The sequence below is a fragment of the Schistocerca cancellata genome, chromosome 1 (genome assembly GCF_023864275.1).
Source record: "Schistocerca cancellata isolate TAMUIC-IGC-003103 chromosome 1, iqSchCanc2.1, whole genome shotgun sequence".
Classification (NCBI taxonomy): Eukaryota; Metazoa; Arthropoda; class Insecta; order Orthoptera; family Acrididae; genus Schistocerca; species Schistocerca cancellata.
Genome location: NC_064626.1, coordinates 737,053,236 through 737,070,289, shown reverse-complemented (window position 1 = coordinate 737,070,289; position 17,054 = coordinate 737,053,236). Strand labels below are relative to the sequence as shown.

The window sequence follows — 17,054 nt, the reverse complement described above, 5'->3', positions numbered from 1 at the left end:
ATTACACAGAAATATGTGTCCTTCACTCTTCTCATTTACGTTAAGTTCTAACCAAATTACATAAAATGTAAATACAATGGCTTTATGTAGCTCTACTTAAAGTTCATCTCTCAAGCCTCCAAAAGTTTGTAATATAAAGAAATTATAGCACTACATTACACAACTAATTCATTGGTTTTATGAAAATTGTTTCACCTGCATATTCCTTCACAGGACCATTATTTTCAACATGCATACTGAAGAACAGCGACATTATTACATATTGATTGCAATCATTTCTTAAAACTATGAATTACCTGGCAATGTAACAACAGGGGTACCAGTCCAAAGGACGTCCATACTTGTCGTGTGGCCATTACAAAGAGGAGTATCAAGACAGACATCAGCTAGCTGGCCACGTCTCACATGCTCTTCCTTTGCTGCTACATTACTGAACAGAATACGGCCTGGTGGCAAACCTAATTGTTGGGCTGCAGCCTGCAAATTTGGCTCTCCCACAGCAGGAAATCGTAACAGCCATAAAACTGAGTTTGGCACATGTTTCAAAATCTGTAAAACAATGTGTCTCAATTAGAGGGATAACCATTGCAATTGCAAGTAGCAATACTATTAAAAATAAATGAATACTGATAGAAAGATTGTAGCCCTTACCTTCCCCATTGATAAACAATGCCCAGCAGTGAAATTCTACTAATTTTATTCATAAAAGTAACTGCGATCCAGTGACACCAAGTACTGTATCTCGCATAAGAAACACTTACTTTCTCTGGCACTTTTAATCCATTTGTATGGTAATGTTCTCACAAATAATTTGCACAAAGGTTTTAAGGACCCACTGAAGGCAACCATTAGCCCTTTTTTCCGTATTTCCTCATTCTGTTGATTATTTCCCAAAACCAACTAAATGGACAGCCATGACCAAAAAACATACCTTCTCACTTTATAAATGAACCTCAATTTTGTTGCACACTCATATAGCCACAGAATTAGCCCCTCCGACTAATCAATAACAGTCCATGTTGCTTACATACATCACTAACCCTTAGTTATCTGATGATGTAGCCACTTTTTGAAGCTTTACAGCTCCATCTCGCAGCTATCCTCAAACTTAAATGCTACTTCTATGATTTGTGATTATGTGTGAAAATTAGAAGAAAAATGGGTGAGTATGGAGCAGGGCAAAAAAGAAGAACGGACTGAGGGTAAAAGTCACTTGTTGAGGTCAGGAAACAAGGATGTCACAGAAGGGGCTTAGAGTCAAGAATTTAATTCAGAATAAAACTGCACAAATTTCAGAAATTATTGAAAATTCTTTTTCAAGAGTGAAAAAGAACTGGTTTTACAACAGCAACAATTACATCACAGACAACACAAATGGTGATAATATGCTGCTAATTAGCATTACAACCTCAATAAAATTAAGGCCTTTTGTATTATGGAAATTTATCAATGTTCAAGGGAAGCTTAATTCTATTTTTAATTAAAAGAAGTTCAAATCAACTGTATGTCACTCATTTATCCCTCCACTAGTCTACTTCATCTGCCCTCTGTAAGCTCCACGGCTAATTAGCATCTTAAGTTCACACAGATGTCACCATAAGGTAACGTAGAAGTAACATATGATTTGGTCTACAGTCACTTTTATTTTTGCCAACTAATTGCAGTATCACCCTCTGGCCACCCACTGGCACGTAATCACCACAGACGCTTCCCAAAGTAGGAGCCACAAATACTGAGAACTTGGAAACTATAAATGAGGAACAATAATAGGGTCATAAAAGAATATGACAAATTAAACTGACCTAATTGCAGGGGATTTTGAGAGGACACGAGAAATTATGACTACACAAATGACTGTAAACACTAAGCATATGAGGGAGGTAAGAAATCTACTAGACATGACTTTTTATTACTCAAGCAACCTCCGAAGAATATTGAACAGGCATATGGGGATTATTATAAATGTTTGTCTAGTATCATAAGGCGAATCCAGAGACTATGATAGCCAATAATGAAAAATATGACATTAATGCTTAATGAAGAGTACAAAGGCATTAAAAATATGAAAGTGCATGGAGCTTACAGGTTTTCAACTACGTTGATTAAAAACAAATGAAAAGTAACAGCAGAACTGTTAACAAAAAGCCTGCAGAAAGAGAAATTCTCCAAAACTGAAGCAAGGCTTCCACTGGTCAACTTTAGAAGAGAAGAAAAAGATCCATAGTTTGTCTGTTTATCAACATGATCTTTTTAATCCACCAGATCCTCATCAAATTTGTCTCCAACTGAATAATATTTTTTTTTTTTTTTTAGCAATAGAGTAATGTGTATAAATTGTACAGCTTGGAATTCATGCATGTTGAAAAAGCTACAGTTTCAACAAAATCTTTACTTAAGGCTCTTGAAAAATGAGGCATTGATTCATTCATTATTAACATACTGATAGACCAAATACAGTGAATCCCTACTTTTACACTAAAATATGAATGATTCCAAATTAGTTTTTACGCACATATGTAAGCATTAAATTTCATGAATGCATTGGTAGTTAATATTTTTGCTGAAAGAAACCAGAATTATGGTTTGCTACAAAATTGTACCTGTTATGCCAGTTCATACATACCTTCAAAATTTTTGATATGTAGATCAAAATTTTATCAGAAGACCAGGACTGATTACAAGACCAAGATGTATGTTACACACACACACACACACACACACACACACACACCAGCAATATGGATGCATGTAACTGAAAACCAATGGTATATGTCAAATAGCTATTATTCAACTTTTACCAAGAACATTTTTTACTTGTACAAAAATTTATTTCCTTAGTAATGAGGCAAATACTGTTGACAAGAATGCAACAACATATTGATTGTATATACCTGTACAAGGATAACGTTACAGAATTGGCCATGACCTTGAAGGGAACATCCACATTAACTTACAATGAATTAAGGCCAGACTAGGTGCTGAATGTGGTTGTTCTTTGCTACCTATTTCTAATTTTACCATTCCAATTTATCTTAGAGTTTTCAGTTTTCAAGATGAAACAAGCATTGTAAATGGTAGTAATACTTACATAGACCCACATTTGGAGAGTGAGAGGGTCAATTTTGTATAACTGATTAAAATTACAATAAACAACTGCTTCATCTGGCAAGCCATACTGTTGTCGAGTTGTTATCACAATACTCTGAGGAACTTCTTCTCCTGTTGCAGCTTTATTATTAGTCTGATTTGTAGCCAACCCATTCTGAACAACAACACCATTGACAGATGTTTGGATCTGCCCTGATGCAATCATTGTCTGAAATTAGTTTTAAATGTTAGTCCAGTTCAACAATGAACTTTTTCTTATCTGTACATAAATTTAATTTTCATCTCTGTTCATGTAAATTCCAACAAACCTCAATTGGTGTGGTAGTCGGTAGCTCAGCTACCTTTAAAGAAATTTCAACAGGTCGCGAACTATGTTTGCTATCTGAAGAAACCACCTCACGTATTTCTTTCACTGAAGTGTTTTCCATAATAGGTGACAGATCTGTAGCATTGATAACGGCTACGTTATCCGGCACTTCCTTCTTCCCAGTTGACTGAAAGAAGTATGTAATTTTTTTTATAAAATTTAATCAGTGGAATAAAATAATCATTTCAGCAAGTACTGCTGTAGATGCTGTGTTTTATGAAGACACTAATGCACATTATACACCTTCACTCAGGTTGTTCAATTATTTTATAAAAATGGGAATACTATCTGTAGTAGCAGATTACATATACTATTCTTTTTACATTATCACAATGAACTACAAAAACTTACTTAAATAACACTCACCCTGTCTGTAAGGATAACTCTCTCTTTGAGATGTGGAAACATTTGCTTGTGATCACCAATGAAATATGTGTGTGGCATGTATGCTAATTTCTCACTGTACTGACTAGCCAATTCAAGAGGTGATGTAACTACATCTGTTATGAGGTAATCCATAAATGATGCTCCACTTGTTCCTGGATACCCCAGCCACATTACCTGCACTGGCGCTGGCCGGAGTGCAAATATTTCATTACGAGCACCTTTGGTATAACCATTCATGTTCACTAAAATGTGTATTCCATCAGAATTTATTCTGTCAGCTGCTTTCCCATTGCAAGGAACCTATTTAAAAAAAGAAAGGAGGCAAAACAGATATTACAAAAAAATCACAAACTGAAAACAATTCTCCACTCCTTGAAGGGTGTTTCAAATTCTAAAAAATGTTTTTCCAACATACCATGCCTATGAGCAACACCTATGCGTTTGGAAGTTATGAAATGTAGAAAGCGTACTACATTGCCATATTTTCCAATGCATTCTGGTTTCTAGCAAAACTTGACAGTAACTAATGAGATGTAGATTGTGTGTCAATATTGCTGTAATGTGTTTTAAGTCAGCAAAGCAATTCTTTGGAAAATGTATTTCCTATAACAATACCAAAAATGTTTAACTTAGCGGCACCTGAAATAGCTCAGGTGTCCACTACAAACAGGATGCCATTATCTAGTTCTGTTATTTCTGTCAGGGAAATACTGATTACATCAGGTGCTTTCAAAAGACAACTGAAATGGACCAGTGGAGAGAAATGTAATTGATTTGCACATTTTATTAATTAAAAATGAAAGACTTCTGATTCCTTTGCATATTAATGAACATTCACTATGCAAAAGACCAACATTTCAAATGCATTTGTAGTGCTCATTGGCAGCATAATTTCAGTATTTGTATCCTGATGTATCTTTGTTGCTACTGCTGGGAAGCGAAGTCTTGCATTTTTTAAGAAGAAATTTTGGACAGTCATTTCTGTAATTTCTCTAGCATCCTTCCAAGTTAATCCCATGACGAGATTCCCTTTCTATCACAATCTTCCTTCCTGCCCACAGCCTCCACAGTTCTTCCTCTCAGATTTTCTCCTTTTCTTTTTATTAGTCTCCTATCTTCTTCTTCGAAACTTCAACACCTCTCCCTCCACACACACACACACACACACACACACACACACACACACACACACACACACACACACACACACAAAAATACCGTAAAGTAGCAATAAAAATGCTACAGGTCGAATGTTTGATCAATGTTGTGGAATTATAGAATAGCTGCTACATCCCACCAACAATGGAGTAATCATGTTTGTGGCACAGCGTTGACTTACCAATTAGTGTAAGAGGATAAAACTTTCTTTTGGTAATGTAAGCATATGAGACAAAATTGACTCAGATTAAAAAAGGAATCAGTATTATAACCAGAGTTTCTTTTGACATTAAAACTAATCAGCTGTCCACATCAGTCATACAAATATTCAGGATGCTTGTCATTCTTTGTTGTAGGACTATCTTTGTTTACCTCATTTCTAAATGAACATTATACAAAAGCTTTGGAAAGCTGCTGGCATGTTACACACTTGTGTGAATGTCTGAAGAAAACTTGTGACTCAAAATAACAACAACAACAACAACAACAACAACAACAACAACAACAATAATAATAATAATAATAATAATAACAATAACAATAACAATAACAATAATAATATCAAACTGCAAAACAAGATAATTACAGGGACTCTGAACTGTGCTCTGTATTCTGCTTCAAAACTCATGACAAAGTTGCCATTATTCATAGAAAAAATTGGAACCCCCACAGAAATTAAAAAATAAATAAATGGTTGCTTTTCTGAGGACCACCACTGTAAGACTATCTTATTTACAACAATGAAATAAAAGAAACAAATGGCTGGACTTTTATACCTTCATGTGGCAGTAAAAGATTGGGGAACTGGAATGCCAACTGTGAATTACTGACACTTCAGTTATTCATGTAAAACTAGAAATTAAATGTCAACAAAAGATTCAGTATTTGCATCTAAGTGGACTTGATAGTTAATCCTGTGTAGATCACAATTCACTATGTTTAAGTATTGTTACTTGAGTGTCAGTGATGATTATTTCAGCAGACACAAGAGTACTGAAATACCAAACTTTGAACTAGATGGAACATGTTATTTCCATCGATACTCAAATATGACATGGTGAGGATGCAGTTCGCTAACTGATTGCATGCAGTGTTGGCTATTATTAAAATAACTGATGAATACCGGTAACTATTTACTACAGCAACTGTGTACTCAGTAACTGCTACATACTAGTTTTTTTCTGCAGCCTCTAAACCACTTAATACTAGCAACAGAAAGCTGGTTGAAATCAGAATTGATCAGCAGCAAATTAAATCTCAATTGGAATAACATACATCATGGATAGGCTAGGTGGTACTGGTGGTGGCATATGTTAAGTGGAAAATAAACCAGGTTTTTTTTCATTCAAAAAACAAAAAAGGGGTGGGGGGGTCGAATGTAATCTGATGTTTTTACAAAACCAAGGCAATGAAAGAATGCTTTGAGGATATGAAATCACATTTCCCGGTCATGCTATGTTACGAACAGGTGCCACAGACAGGAATTGTGCAAGATTTTTCTGGAACTTACCTTGACCTTGTGAAGGTAAGGTCTTACATTATCTTGTCATAAACATTATAGCATTAATGACTGGAGGCATTTAGAAGAATGTTGAGAAAACAATTGTGATGGAAAGAGAGCACATTATTTGAGCAGGAAGCATGAATTTCTGAGGTCGAAAATGTGTAGTAGCAATGGATACAATACCTGAGTACTGTACATATACATTTGTGCCAAACAAGATGGTGAGGGATCAGAAAATTCTGACACAGTTCAACAAGTCACTAAGGAAGCAAAGATAGATTCTGCACACTATTATGTAAAGTGAAAGCCTTATAGAGACACAAAAGCTGTACACGACAAAATAAACTTAAGGAGAGCAAGCACCAAATGAATGTTTTTCTGCCAAGTAAACAATATATCTTCAGTTATTTTGTTCTTTCTTTAAATATGCAAATGGATCAGACATCTTTGCAGCTACTTGATTCTCAAATGGAAAATCAACTTAACCAGCTCAACATAGAAAAGGCAAATGAACATAATAAAAGCAGTAGCAATTTAACATAGGGCCTGGAGCAACAAGGTCTTCAAAGTCACTGGAAACAGGCCTACATCATTCCCATTTCTCGGAGGGTAGTTTGACAGTCATGTGCAACTATAGTCCTGGAAAAGCAGCACATTTTTTCCAAGTGTGTGTTTAATATGTGAGAACGCATCACAGGTGTTCGACTAACTAGTGGCAGACACTAAAAGAGAATCATTATGAAGCATGTAGATGTTTGCTGTGAGATTTCCGAGTATGGGCCTTCCAAGAAGAGGAAAGCACGTTACTTCTTCCCACAGACGTTCAACAAAATGGCCATGACACAAAAAGATCACAGAAATCTGAGCTTGTAAGAAGTTACCAACAGCCGTGCTTTGCATCCATCACCCATGAATGGAACAGCCTAGGAGAGATGATAGTGATATCCAATAACAGCCTCCATCAAACATTCTAAGGTAGATAGTACAGTATGTATTTAGCAGAAGAAGAGGCAGAACACACTTTATAACCTTCTGAGCTCACGGAGTTATCAAGAGCAATAAATCTCAATGTAGATGGTATTAAGACGGAATGGCTCCAGTTGCTACAACTGCCTGGCACTAATAAAAGAAAATAACCGAAGTTCAACTGTATATAATAAAAGAATGTCTTTAAAGTATTCACCAGCATTTTTGGAGTTCCTTATTTCATGAGCTAAACATAGAACTCCAACATTTAACCTAGAGAGTTCACACAAGATTTCATGCAATAATTTACTACTGTAAAGATCTGCTTCTACGAGGGCAGATCACATGTTACTCAGACTTTTGTTTTCAATTTATTATTTGTTGATATGACACAAAAAAGTATGCATAACTTTTGTACATAATCTGATTTAGAAATGCACCTCCCTAGTGTTGTGAGGAGGGAGGGAGGGGAGATAGATTGGTTCGAGCAACATCATCTGCCAATTACGTACGAAATCTTCCACTGCTGAGTCACCCTCATATTGTTAGTGTATTAGTCTCTCCTTGAGTCCTCCAAAGACACAGAAAACTTAAGAGCCTTAAGACAAAGGTACAAACTGTAATGTGCCTTTGCCATCAGGGAGAATGACTTACTGCTTCATCACATTGTTTGCTGCAATATTTGAGTAACTTCACTCAAAAGGCAACAGTAATCTGCTGCAGTGGTGGTGTGATGCACATGCCAAAAGCCAGTATGTAGAACACCACACTTGTTAAACACTGGCACAAACACCTTGCCACCTGACAATCAAGTCTTCGCTTTCACTTTGCTTGTCCCACCAATCCTTTGTCATTCTTTAAAAACTTGTTTGGACTCAACCGTGTAGTGGGGTACCCATATTTTATCACAGGTCACAATGAGGCTGGAACAAGTATGTCTTTAGCTGCGAACATTTGAGGCTTTCACTAATTTGCATATGTCTCAGTTTCTGTTCAAATTTGTGGTGACCTATTTCCGTTGAAATGTTGGTTTGACAGCATCTGTAACTTAATCCAATCTTAATATAAAATTTGCATTCTATAAAATGTACGTCACCTTCACTGAAATCACTAATGGCATTAAGTTCTCGGCTACAAAGCTCATGTGCAGATGTCAATAATGGCCCTCATTTTCAACTTATTTGTGGTCTTGCCAATCAAACACACAAGGCCTTGAAAGAGCTAACAACGAACTCTGTTTTCATTCTCTGTAAAATTTCTGTCAACTGAATGCCCTCAAGGGTATTAAATTTGGCAATGATCTGCTATGCAATCAAACCAAGAAGTAAGTAAGTAACATTTAGAGTTTTAACATCCCATCGACAAGTGGTCATTACAAACGGAGCACAAGCTTTGATTATGGAAGGATAGGGAGGGAGGGAGGGAGGGAGGAAGGACACTGACTGTCCTTTTTTAATGGAATCACCCGGCGTTTGCCTGGAACGACTTAGGGGAATCTGGATGGGCAGACCTCTTCAGCGCTGTGCTCTGTTAACTCAATGTCTTGTTTACATTTACTCCACTGTCATATGTATAGGGAGTTTATACTAATATTGAATTTACTTTTGCAGTGCAATAAGTACTCCGAACATTGAAGTACAAAATGTCTTAGAAAACCTTTGTAACTTTTCTTCACATACACAACTGATGCGCCTTTACACTGCTCACCACTCCAAGATCATACACTGTTCAGAGCTACTGCATTTCTCTTAAAACATTATACTCGGCAAATACAGCTGCTTTACGATGACTGGACATCCTGCAATTATTTGACAGTTAAAGAAAAACTTTCACCTTCTTTCTCCCCTAACATAACTGAAAACGTACAAAAATGTGTAGAGATCCAGCACACTCAGATTCTTCACAATGTTGCAATAATTTGACAACACTGCTGTGGCACCAGCAGGAGTATTATAAACACATTTTAATTATTTTGGCAAAAACAGAAAGGAAGATTAGGGTTTTTACACTCTGCTAATGATATGATTAACAGAGAGTGATCGGAAGACTGGGTAATTTCTTGTAATTAATAAGGAATGGTTTTAAACCTCCAATAGTCGATCATCAATGAACGGAATCTGTCTGGTAACTATGAAAGAAAGAACTATCTTGCATTCTTTAATTCTGGTACGTTTCTTGACTAACGATCAACTGAGCTGCAGACTTTCCAGGCAAAGAAACTTTCATTCTTACTCCACTACCATGGAAATTTTAAACCCACTGGACAGAAACTTTGTCAGTGTACCATTCAACTTAAGCAGTTGGGTTTTCAAACTGCCATATCTCTTAATTCTTTTTATCAATGTGCCAAAGAAATAATACTCCATTTCTTAACAGTAAAAGCATTGTAAAGTAAATTACCTGTGACAAGTCAACAAAATGTTCAGCTTCTCTTGCTATTTTTGCTCTGAAAGTTGTCCCATCATCAGGACTCAAAGCATAGCAGTAGACTTCTACTTTAGATTTGTTATGTAATCCAGGAATAGACTGCATAAGATGTGATGTTGGATGGTTACCAAAATCAGAAGAAACATAACCAATGCGCAATCTAGCGTTTAACTCTTTAGGATACTTGTAAGGTGGTTTGTGTAAGACGTGAATCTGTAACAAAAAGTGGACAACAGGAAAAAAGTTAATGCAATTAATATTTCTAGTTAGGTACTACAAATTTTCTGGCTAAATATTTGGCACAATAGAACTGTTGCAGCTTACCTTTTCAAGACATAGATTGGCATGCCTGGCTGCTATAGCCTTGCGGAATTCATGAGATAACGGATACAGCATTGAATGATGAGGATGAACTGACGGTAAACGATTTTTATCAAGTTGTTCTGCCACAATGCTAACAAGTTTTTTCATGCGAGCCTCATAGTCTGTCCAATCACATACTATTTGCAAACAATGTGCAAGATTACAATATGCATCTGGGAAATCAGGCTTCAATTTCAGAGCAGTCCGATATGACTGAATTGCTTCTGGTATGTTTCCTGAATCCTACGTGGGAGCAAAAAGAGAGATCATTCACATTAGAGTTTGTAAGATTTTAGTACATAATGACAATATTTAGCAATTCCCATTTACCAAGAATTTCTGAAAGTGAAGGAGTCTTTATTTCATAATGATTATCAATAGAAATGTAGCCAACTGGCAACACACACACACACACACACACACACACACACACACACACACACACACACACACACACACAAAATAATAGTGAAATTGTAGAGAACTTTAGTGAATAATGTTTTCTCTCAATTACAAATAACTGCAATGGAAGATTTATAGAACATGTGAACTATTATTAGTATTACCTTATGAATTGATGCCAGATTACTATGTGCATCAGCAAATGCTGGATTAATTTGTATGGCTCTTGTGTAACACTGTAGGGCACCTTGTATATCCTGCATTTCTTTCAATGTGTTGCCCATGTTACTATAGGCATCAGCAAAAGTTGGCTGGATCCTGTGTAAACAGTTACATTAACAACACGTTTGAAGTAATCTGAAAGTGTTAATTTCACACAATATTTAAGGACCTTTATTAATTATTATAATTACCTGATAGCTTCCTTATAATGCATGAGTGCTTCATTGAGTTTCCCTTGCTGTTGCAGAACAGATGCCAAATTTGAATGTGCAGCTGCAAACTCAGGAAACACCTCGAGGGCTTTCAAGTATAGTCTAGTAGCTTCTTCAATGTAGCCCTGCTCACGCTTGATGTTCGCCAAGTTGTTGAGTGAGTCGGCATGTGTGGGGCATAGCCGCAATGCTGTGTTGTAACAATCTTCTGCTTCCACAACCTATAAATTGAATAGGATAGATTTGTATTGTTGTCTTGGTAAAGGAATCACAAACCCATGTTCTGCAGATTATTGCTACGTATCAAGTATAGATGACAGTCATTCACAAGCATTTTACTCATATTTTCAAGTGCCACTGAGTTAGTACTAAAATAATTAAGTTTGTCAGAACAATGATGGTCTGCATATCCTGACACCCAAGCAGGTTTTATTTAATAACCAATCGCTACAAAAATGACAACTTCTGTAACTTCAGCTATGTTTTTTGGTACTTGTTATACTTTTTACTAGACACTTAAGCAACAAAAACGTTTTCATTCATCACTTTAAGAAAAAAACGAACTACCATTGTAATGATTGGTTCTGTCAATAGTGATTGTTCTTTTTGCTTATGTTGTGGGTAATGCTACAAGGGATGATCAGAAACTAAGGTTACAAAGCCCTGCAGTGAAACGTGCACTTTTTATTTCATTGAAGCAATACTGAAAACTGATAGACCTCCTTGTCAGAACAAGTCGTCAGCTTCCCGAGTGTTCCTTCGAGTAGGGAAAAAGATGAAAGTCGCTTTGAGTGAGGTCTTGACTGTAGAGAGGATGTTCAACAATGTCTCAGCAGAGCTGCTTCAACAGCACACCAATCTTCTAAGCTGCAAGAGTTCGCATATTATCATGACAGAAGCTGACACCCTTTTTAAGAATTCCTGGCTGTTTCCTCCAGACTGCTTCATCCAATCATGCCAATGTCTTGCATTATCAGCCAGCAGTCACAGTCTTCCCTCTTTGCAAAAAGCCCATGAGAATGGCACATATCCTGTCCCAAAACAATGTGACTGTCACCTTCCAACAGATGGCATCTCCTTAAATTTCTTTGTCTTTGGAGAGGTGTGTTTTCACTTCACTGAAGACCATTTATTGCTAGGGGTGCAGTCATGGATCCATGTTTTATCACCCATGACAATGTGGTGAAGAAAACTGTTCTCTTCTGTGGAGAACCATTGCAAAAGTTTTAGGCTTGCCCCCACATGCTTGTCCTAGTGCTCGTTGGTTAGATTTTGTGGAACACATCATGAAAAACTTATGTACTGCAAAATACTGTGAACAATAAGACAAATGGTTCCAAATGACATTCTAAATGCTACTGTCATCTGCTGTAATATGATCCTCCTATTGTCCTGACTCAGCTCCTACATGCCGAGTTGTGTTTAAATCTTTTTGATGCTGCACTGGGTCACTCACAGCAATAATCATCAGCAAGTTTTCTAGACGAGTTGTATACTTTTGATACCACTCTGCAACATGCTGACAAGACATTACAGTCTCGCTGTAAACCTTTATGAACTGCAGTGAATTTCAGCTGTGATTGCAATTTTTTTAGTCCACAGAAATTTAATAACTGGTCAAAATGTTTCATAAGACCAGTTACGCAAACAAATCACCGTTCGTGTTGACCTATAACCAGTGCTGTAGGTGATGAGTGGCTGAAACTCTGCACAATTGGCAACTGCATGTTTCTGAATAACTGCACACTAATTTCTCTGAAAGAGACGAAACTCCAGGAATATCATCTGTGTAACCTTAGTTCCTGGTGACACCTCACCTCATACATAGCTACTGAACATTCCCGGCTGTGTATTGTCTGTCAGGATTGTGGCTTGCAATCAGTTTCAAGATCAGTCTCTTAGCCATGCTAATAACATTGCTTTGCAGTCTTCCAAGGAAGTATATGTAACAGTTCTTCACTTTACTTTTATTTCGTATTTTCTCAAGCAGATTTCTATGCATGTTTGCTGTCACGTCTGCATTTCTTTTTAAATCAATTTATCTACGCAGTGCTTGTCTACAACTTGTGTAAATATGCAAAAACCTATTTTGTTGTTAAATCTGCTACAGTTCACAGCAGAAATGCCTGTTATAAACAATTGTCTCAACATTTCAGTGTCTCCATGACAACTGCCAAGAAGTGTTCAACAGAAGTAAACAATCTGTACCACAAACAGCCAAAACATCGACACCCATGTCCCATTTAATTGATTTTTTATTGATTGTATTTTCTTTTAAATCTGACGCATGTTCTTGGAGGTGGAGAGCTTTTGCTGATGGCAACATCAAGGCTGGTGTGATGTGATGCAAAACCTTTCTCTACAGGGAAATTACAATATTTTGCATCTAACAAACACAACTTAATTTTTGCACAGAATTATAAAACATATATATCCAAATACGACAGTGTAAGTGGCCGGAACTATTCCTATAAATGTTCGTGGCACCCTCCATTGGTAAAGCTGAAGCTTCCACTCTCACAGGCATACGTTCAATTAGGTGCTGGAAGGTTTCTTGGAGAATGGCACTCCATTATTCATGGAGTGCTGCACTGAGGAGAGGTATTGATGTTGGTTGGTGAGGCCCGGCATGAATTCACTGCTCCAAAACATCCTAAAGGTGTTCTAAAGGATCCAGGTCAGGAATCTGTGCAAGTCAGTCCATTACAGTGATGTTGTTGTTGTGTACAATCTCCACCACAGGCCGTGCATTAAGAACAGGTGCTCGATGATGCAATCACCATCCCTGAATTGTTCTTCAACAGTGGAAAGCAAGAAGGTGCTTAAAACATCAATGTAGGCCTGTGCTGTGATAGTGTCACACAAAACAACAAGGGATGCAAGCCCCCCTCCATGAGAAACACGACCACACCGTAACACCACCACCTCCGAATTCTGCTGTTGGCACTACACCACTGGCATATGATGTTCACTGGGCATTCACCATACCCACACCCTGCCATCGGATCGCCACACTGTGTACCGTGATACGTCACTCCACACAATGTTTTTCCACTGTTCGGTTGTCCAGTGTTTACTGCTCCTTACACTAAGCGAGGCGTTGTTTGGCATTTATCAGCGTGATGTGTGGCTTATGAGCAGCCACTCGACCATGAAATAAAAGTTTCCTCACCTCCCGGCTAACTGTCATAGTACTTGCAATGCATCCTGATGCAGTTTGGAATTCCTATGTGATGGTCTGGATGGATGTCTGCATATTACACATAATGATCCTCTTCAACTGTCTGCAGTCTGTCAGTCAACAAACAAAGTCGGCCTGTACAGGTTTGTGCTGTACATGTCCCTTCATGTTTCCACTTCACTATCACAGAAACAGTGGACTTATCGTTGTTCGAGTGTGGAAATTTTGCATACAGATATATGACAAGTGACACCCTATCACCTGAACACGTTCGAAGTCCGTAAATACCGCAGAGTGCCCCATTCTGCTCTCTCATGATGTCTAATGACTACTGAGGTTCCTGATATGGAGTACCTGGCAGTGGTAACACAATGCACCTAATATGAAAAATTTATGTTTTTGGGGGTGTCCGGATACTTTTGATCACATAGTGTACAGTCATGGTTCTTTAGATAATCTACACATGATGTTTTTGCAATTTGTGACAATGAAGTTTACTTTGGCTGCAAGACTCTTAAAAAATTTGTCACTTTTTTTGGTGACATGGTGCTTTGAATATGAAAGCTTTTTCTTCAAACTATTTCTTTGGCTATAATCAACTTATTGCTTGTAAATTTCCCCTATTCTCAGTCCTGCTTGCCATAGGTAACTGCATTCGTAACTTATGGTTTTCAGAAGAATCTTGACCACTTGACAGCACATTATCAAAACCTTTACTTTGTAGATTATTTCATTCACAATACAAAGGGTTTTTCAAAATTTCACTATCTACAAGTCTAGCATAGACTGACAAATACTTCACTCACTGAGATAGTTTAAATATTTCGGATCAATGGCCAAATTATATGGGAGATACTAATTCCATTCAGAATTAGTTTCAAATAAAGAAAATGAGTCATTCTATGAAAGGTAAAGACCTGCAAAGGGACAGAGTGTGGGAACTAGAAGGGAGGGGTTGGATGGTCAATGTGATGAAAATAACTGACTATGAACTATAATAAAACAAACCAAATTAAATACTAGATTAAATTACAAATGAATAATGGATGGAAAATGTAGAAGAAGTTGTAGAAACTTTAATGATTTAGAGGAAATTAATCCTTAAACAAAGATACGAACACTCATTACTTTGTGAAATCAAAGGAAACACCTATTAATTTAACTATGGATGAAAACAGAACACAAATGTAATATTTATTTGAGGCAGAGGTCCCTGGAAACAGAGCACTAGCTCATATGGGAGATGGGGGGGACCAGAACGGCAGCAAATTTATCAAACGTGTCAAAAGACCCAACTTTTGTTGCAAGAAAACCACAAAATACCAAACTGTGGATGGGAGGGTGGAGATGTTAATCAAAAGCTAGTTCTTTAGCCAATATGTCACTTCACTTGGATCTCGTCTATAACTAAAGACCATTGCTATATTATGCAACACTTTACCACAATCTAAACACTACTGTAGACCTTTTTAAACTTCTGAGAGAAAAACATTGAAGCAATGTGCTACATGACTGAAAACGGTTTGAAGCCTTTCACAGTTACATCCACAATAAGAAGAGATGTTAGATTAAAAAAAATTTCCTTATTGTGCAGAACAACTAACAGAAAAGTGAAGACCATCTTTACTTCAATATTTATTATTAATACCTCATCATTTTATTAAATTTTAATTAGTATGTGAACTATCAGCATGCCACTTCATAATTTATCAGTCAATGGATTAATACAAATTATTTCAGTGAGACAGCAGACAGGGAAAGGTAATTATTTACACATCAGGCTTAGTATGCCAATTATTAATAATAATAATCAAAAGGAGGGAGAGGGAGAGAGAGAGAGAGAGAGAGAGAGATAGAGAGAGAGAGAGAGAGAGAGAGAGAGAGAGAGATTGATGATCATGTTATCACTTCTTATCACTTCAGTGTCACCTGTCTCACCGGCATGTCAATACTAATAGCACCAAATGAGACTCAAGTTAAAATTTCGATTATGGAAAAAAGGGTTTAAACCAAAGCATACCTGTCCTTTTTCCTTGAGAGCATTTGCCAAGTTACAGTAGGCATCAGGGAAATTAGGTTGTAACTCAATTGCACGACGGTATGTGTCAATGGCGAGATCGATAAGCCTACAAACATGAAACAAAGGCTTACCATATATTCAAATCTTTTCATAAAAAATTACATAAATTAATGTACTACTCACCCTTGCTCATAATAAACACAAGCCAAATTCCCGTGTACAACAGCATTGTTAGGGCTGAGATTAAGGGCACGGAGATAGGCTGCTACCGCTCTGTTGACAGAAAAACTGGCATTCATTCCCCAGAACATAGTAAGTGTATAGAAGGTATGTCTAAACAGTTTCTTATGAAGAACTAAAGCATTTTAAAAAATCAAACTGTAACTGTAACTGAGACCTGTATGTGCCCCTTCTGCTTCATTCTCTATATACCTATCTGCATTAAACAAATCAGAACATGGGATTGAAGACTATCAACTAATTCAACTACATCAAACTCTGTTGTTAAACATACAAATTTCCAGATAACTCTTTTCCCATCATGACATACTCATCACAATGCCTTAATCACAAAGACATATATGGAGCTGCCCAACTTTCTTACCATTGTAAAAAATGCTCATGGATACTGGAGGCTATTGGCAATGTCTGTATATCTACTACAAGTCACCCTACAGGTCACTGTTGTTTAGCTTCTTTGTTACATTACATTACAAGAAATTACTTACAATTTCTTT

At 37.0% G+C, this 17,054-nt stretch overlaps 1 protein-coding gene across 4 annotated transcripts in view; it reads right to left on the bottom strand.

The window, feature by feature from the left end:
- LOC126185507 (UDP-N-acetylglucosamine--peptide N-acetylglucosaminyltransferase 110 kDa subunit) overlaps nt 1–17,054 on the bottom strand; it is a 278,206-nt gene that overhangs the window by 8,742 nt on the left and 252,410 nt on the right. For all 4 annotated transcript variants that reach the window (XM_049928136.1, XM_049928135.1, XM_049928134.1 and 1 more), the window contains 10 exons: nt 16,501–16,590; nt 16,318–16,423; nt 11,096–11,337; nt 10,847–11,000; nt 10,242–10,523; nt 9,891–10,130; nt 3,842–4,162; nt 3,417–3,602; nt 3,089–3,316; nt 297–549 (listed from right to left, as the gene is read on the bottom strand). In XM_049928136.1, the coding sequence (XP_049784093.1) occupies nt 297–549; nt 3,089–3,316; nt 3,417–3,602; nt 3,842–4,162; nt 9,891–10,130; nt 10,242–10,523; nt 10,847–11,000; nt 11,096–11,337; nt 16,318–16,423; nt 16,501–16,590 (2,102 nt within the window). The remainder of the gene's footprint in view (nt 1–296; nt 550–3,088; nt 3,317–3,416; nt 3,603–3,841; nt 4,163–9,890; nt 10,131–10,241; nt 10,524–10,846; nt 11,001–11,095; nt 11,338–16,317; nt 16,424–16,500; nt 16,591–17,054) is intronic.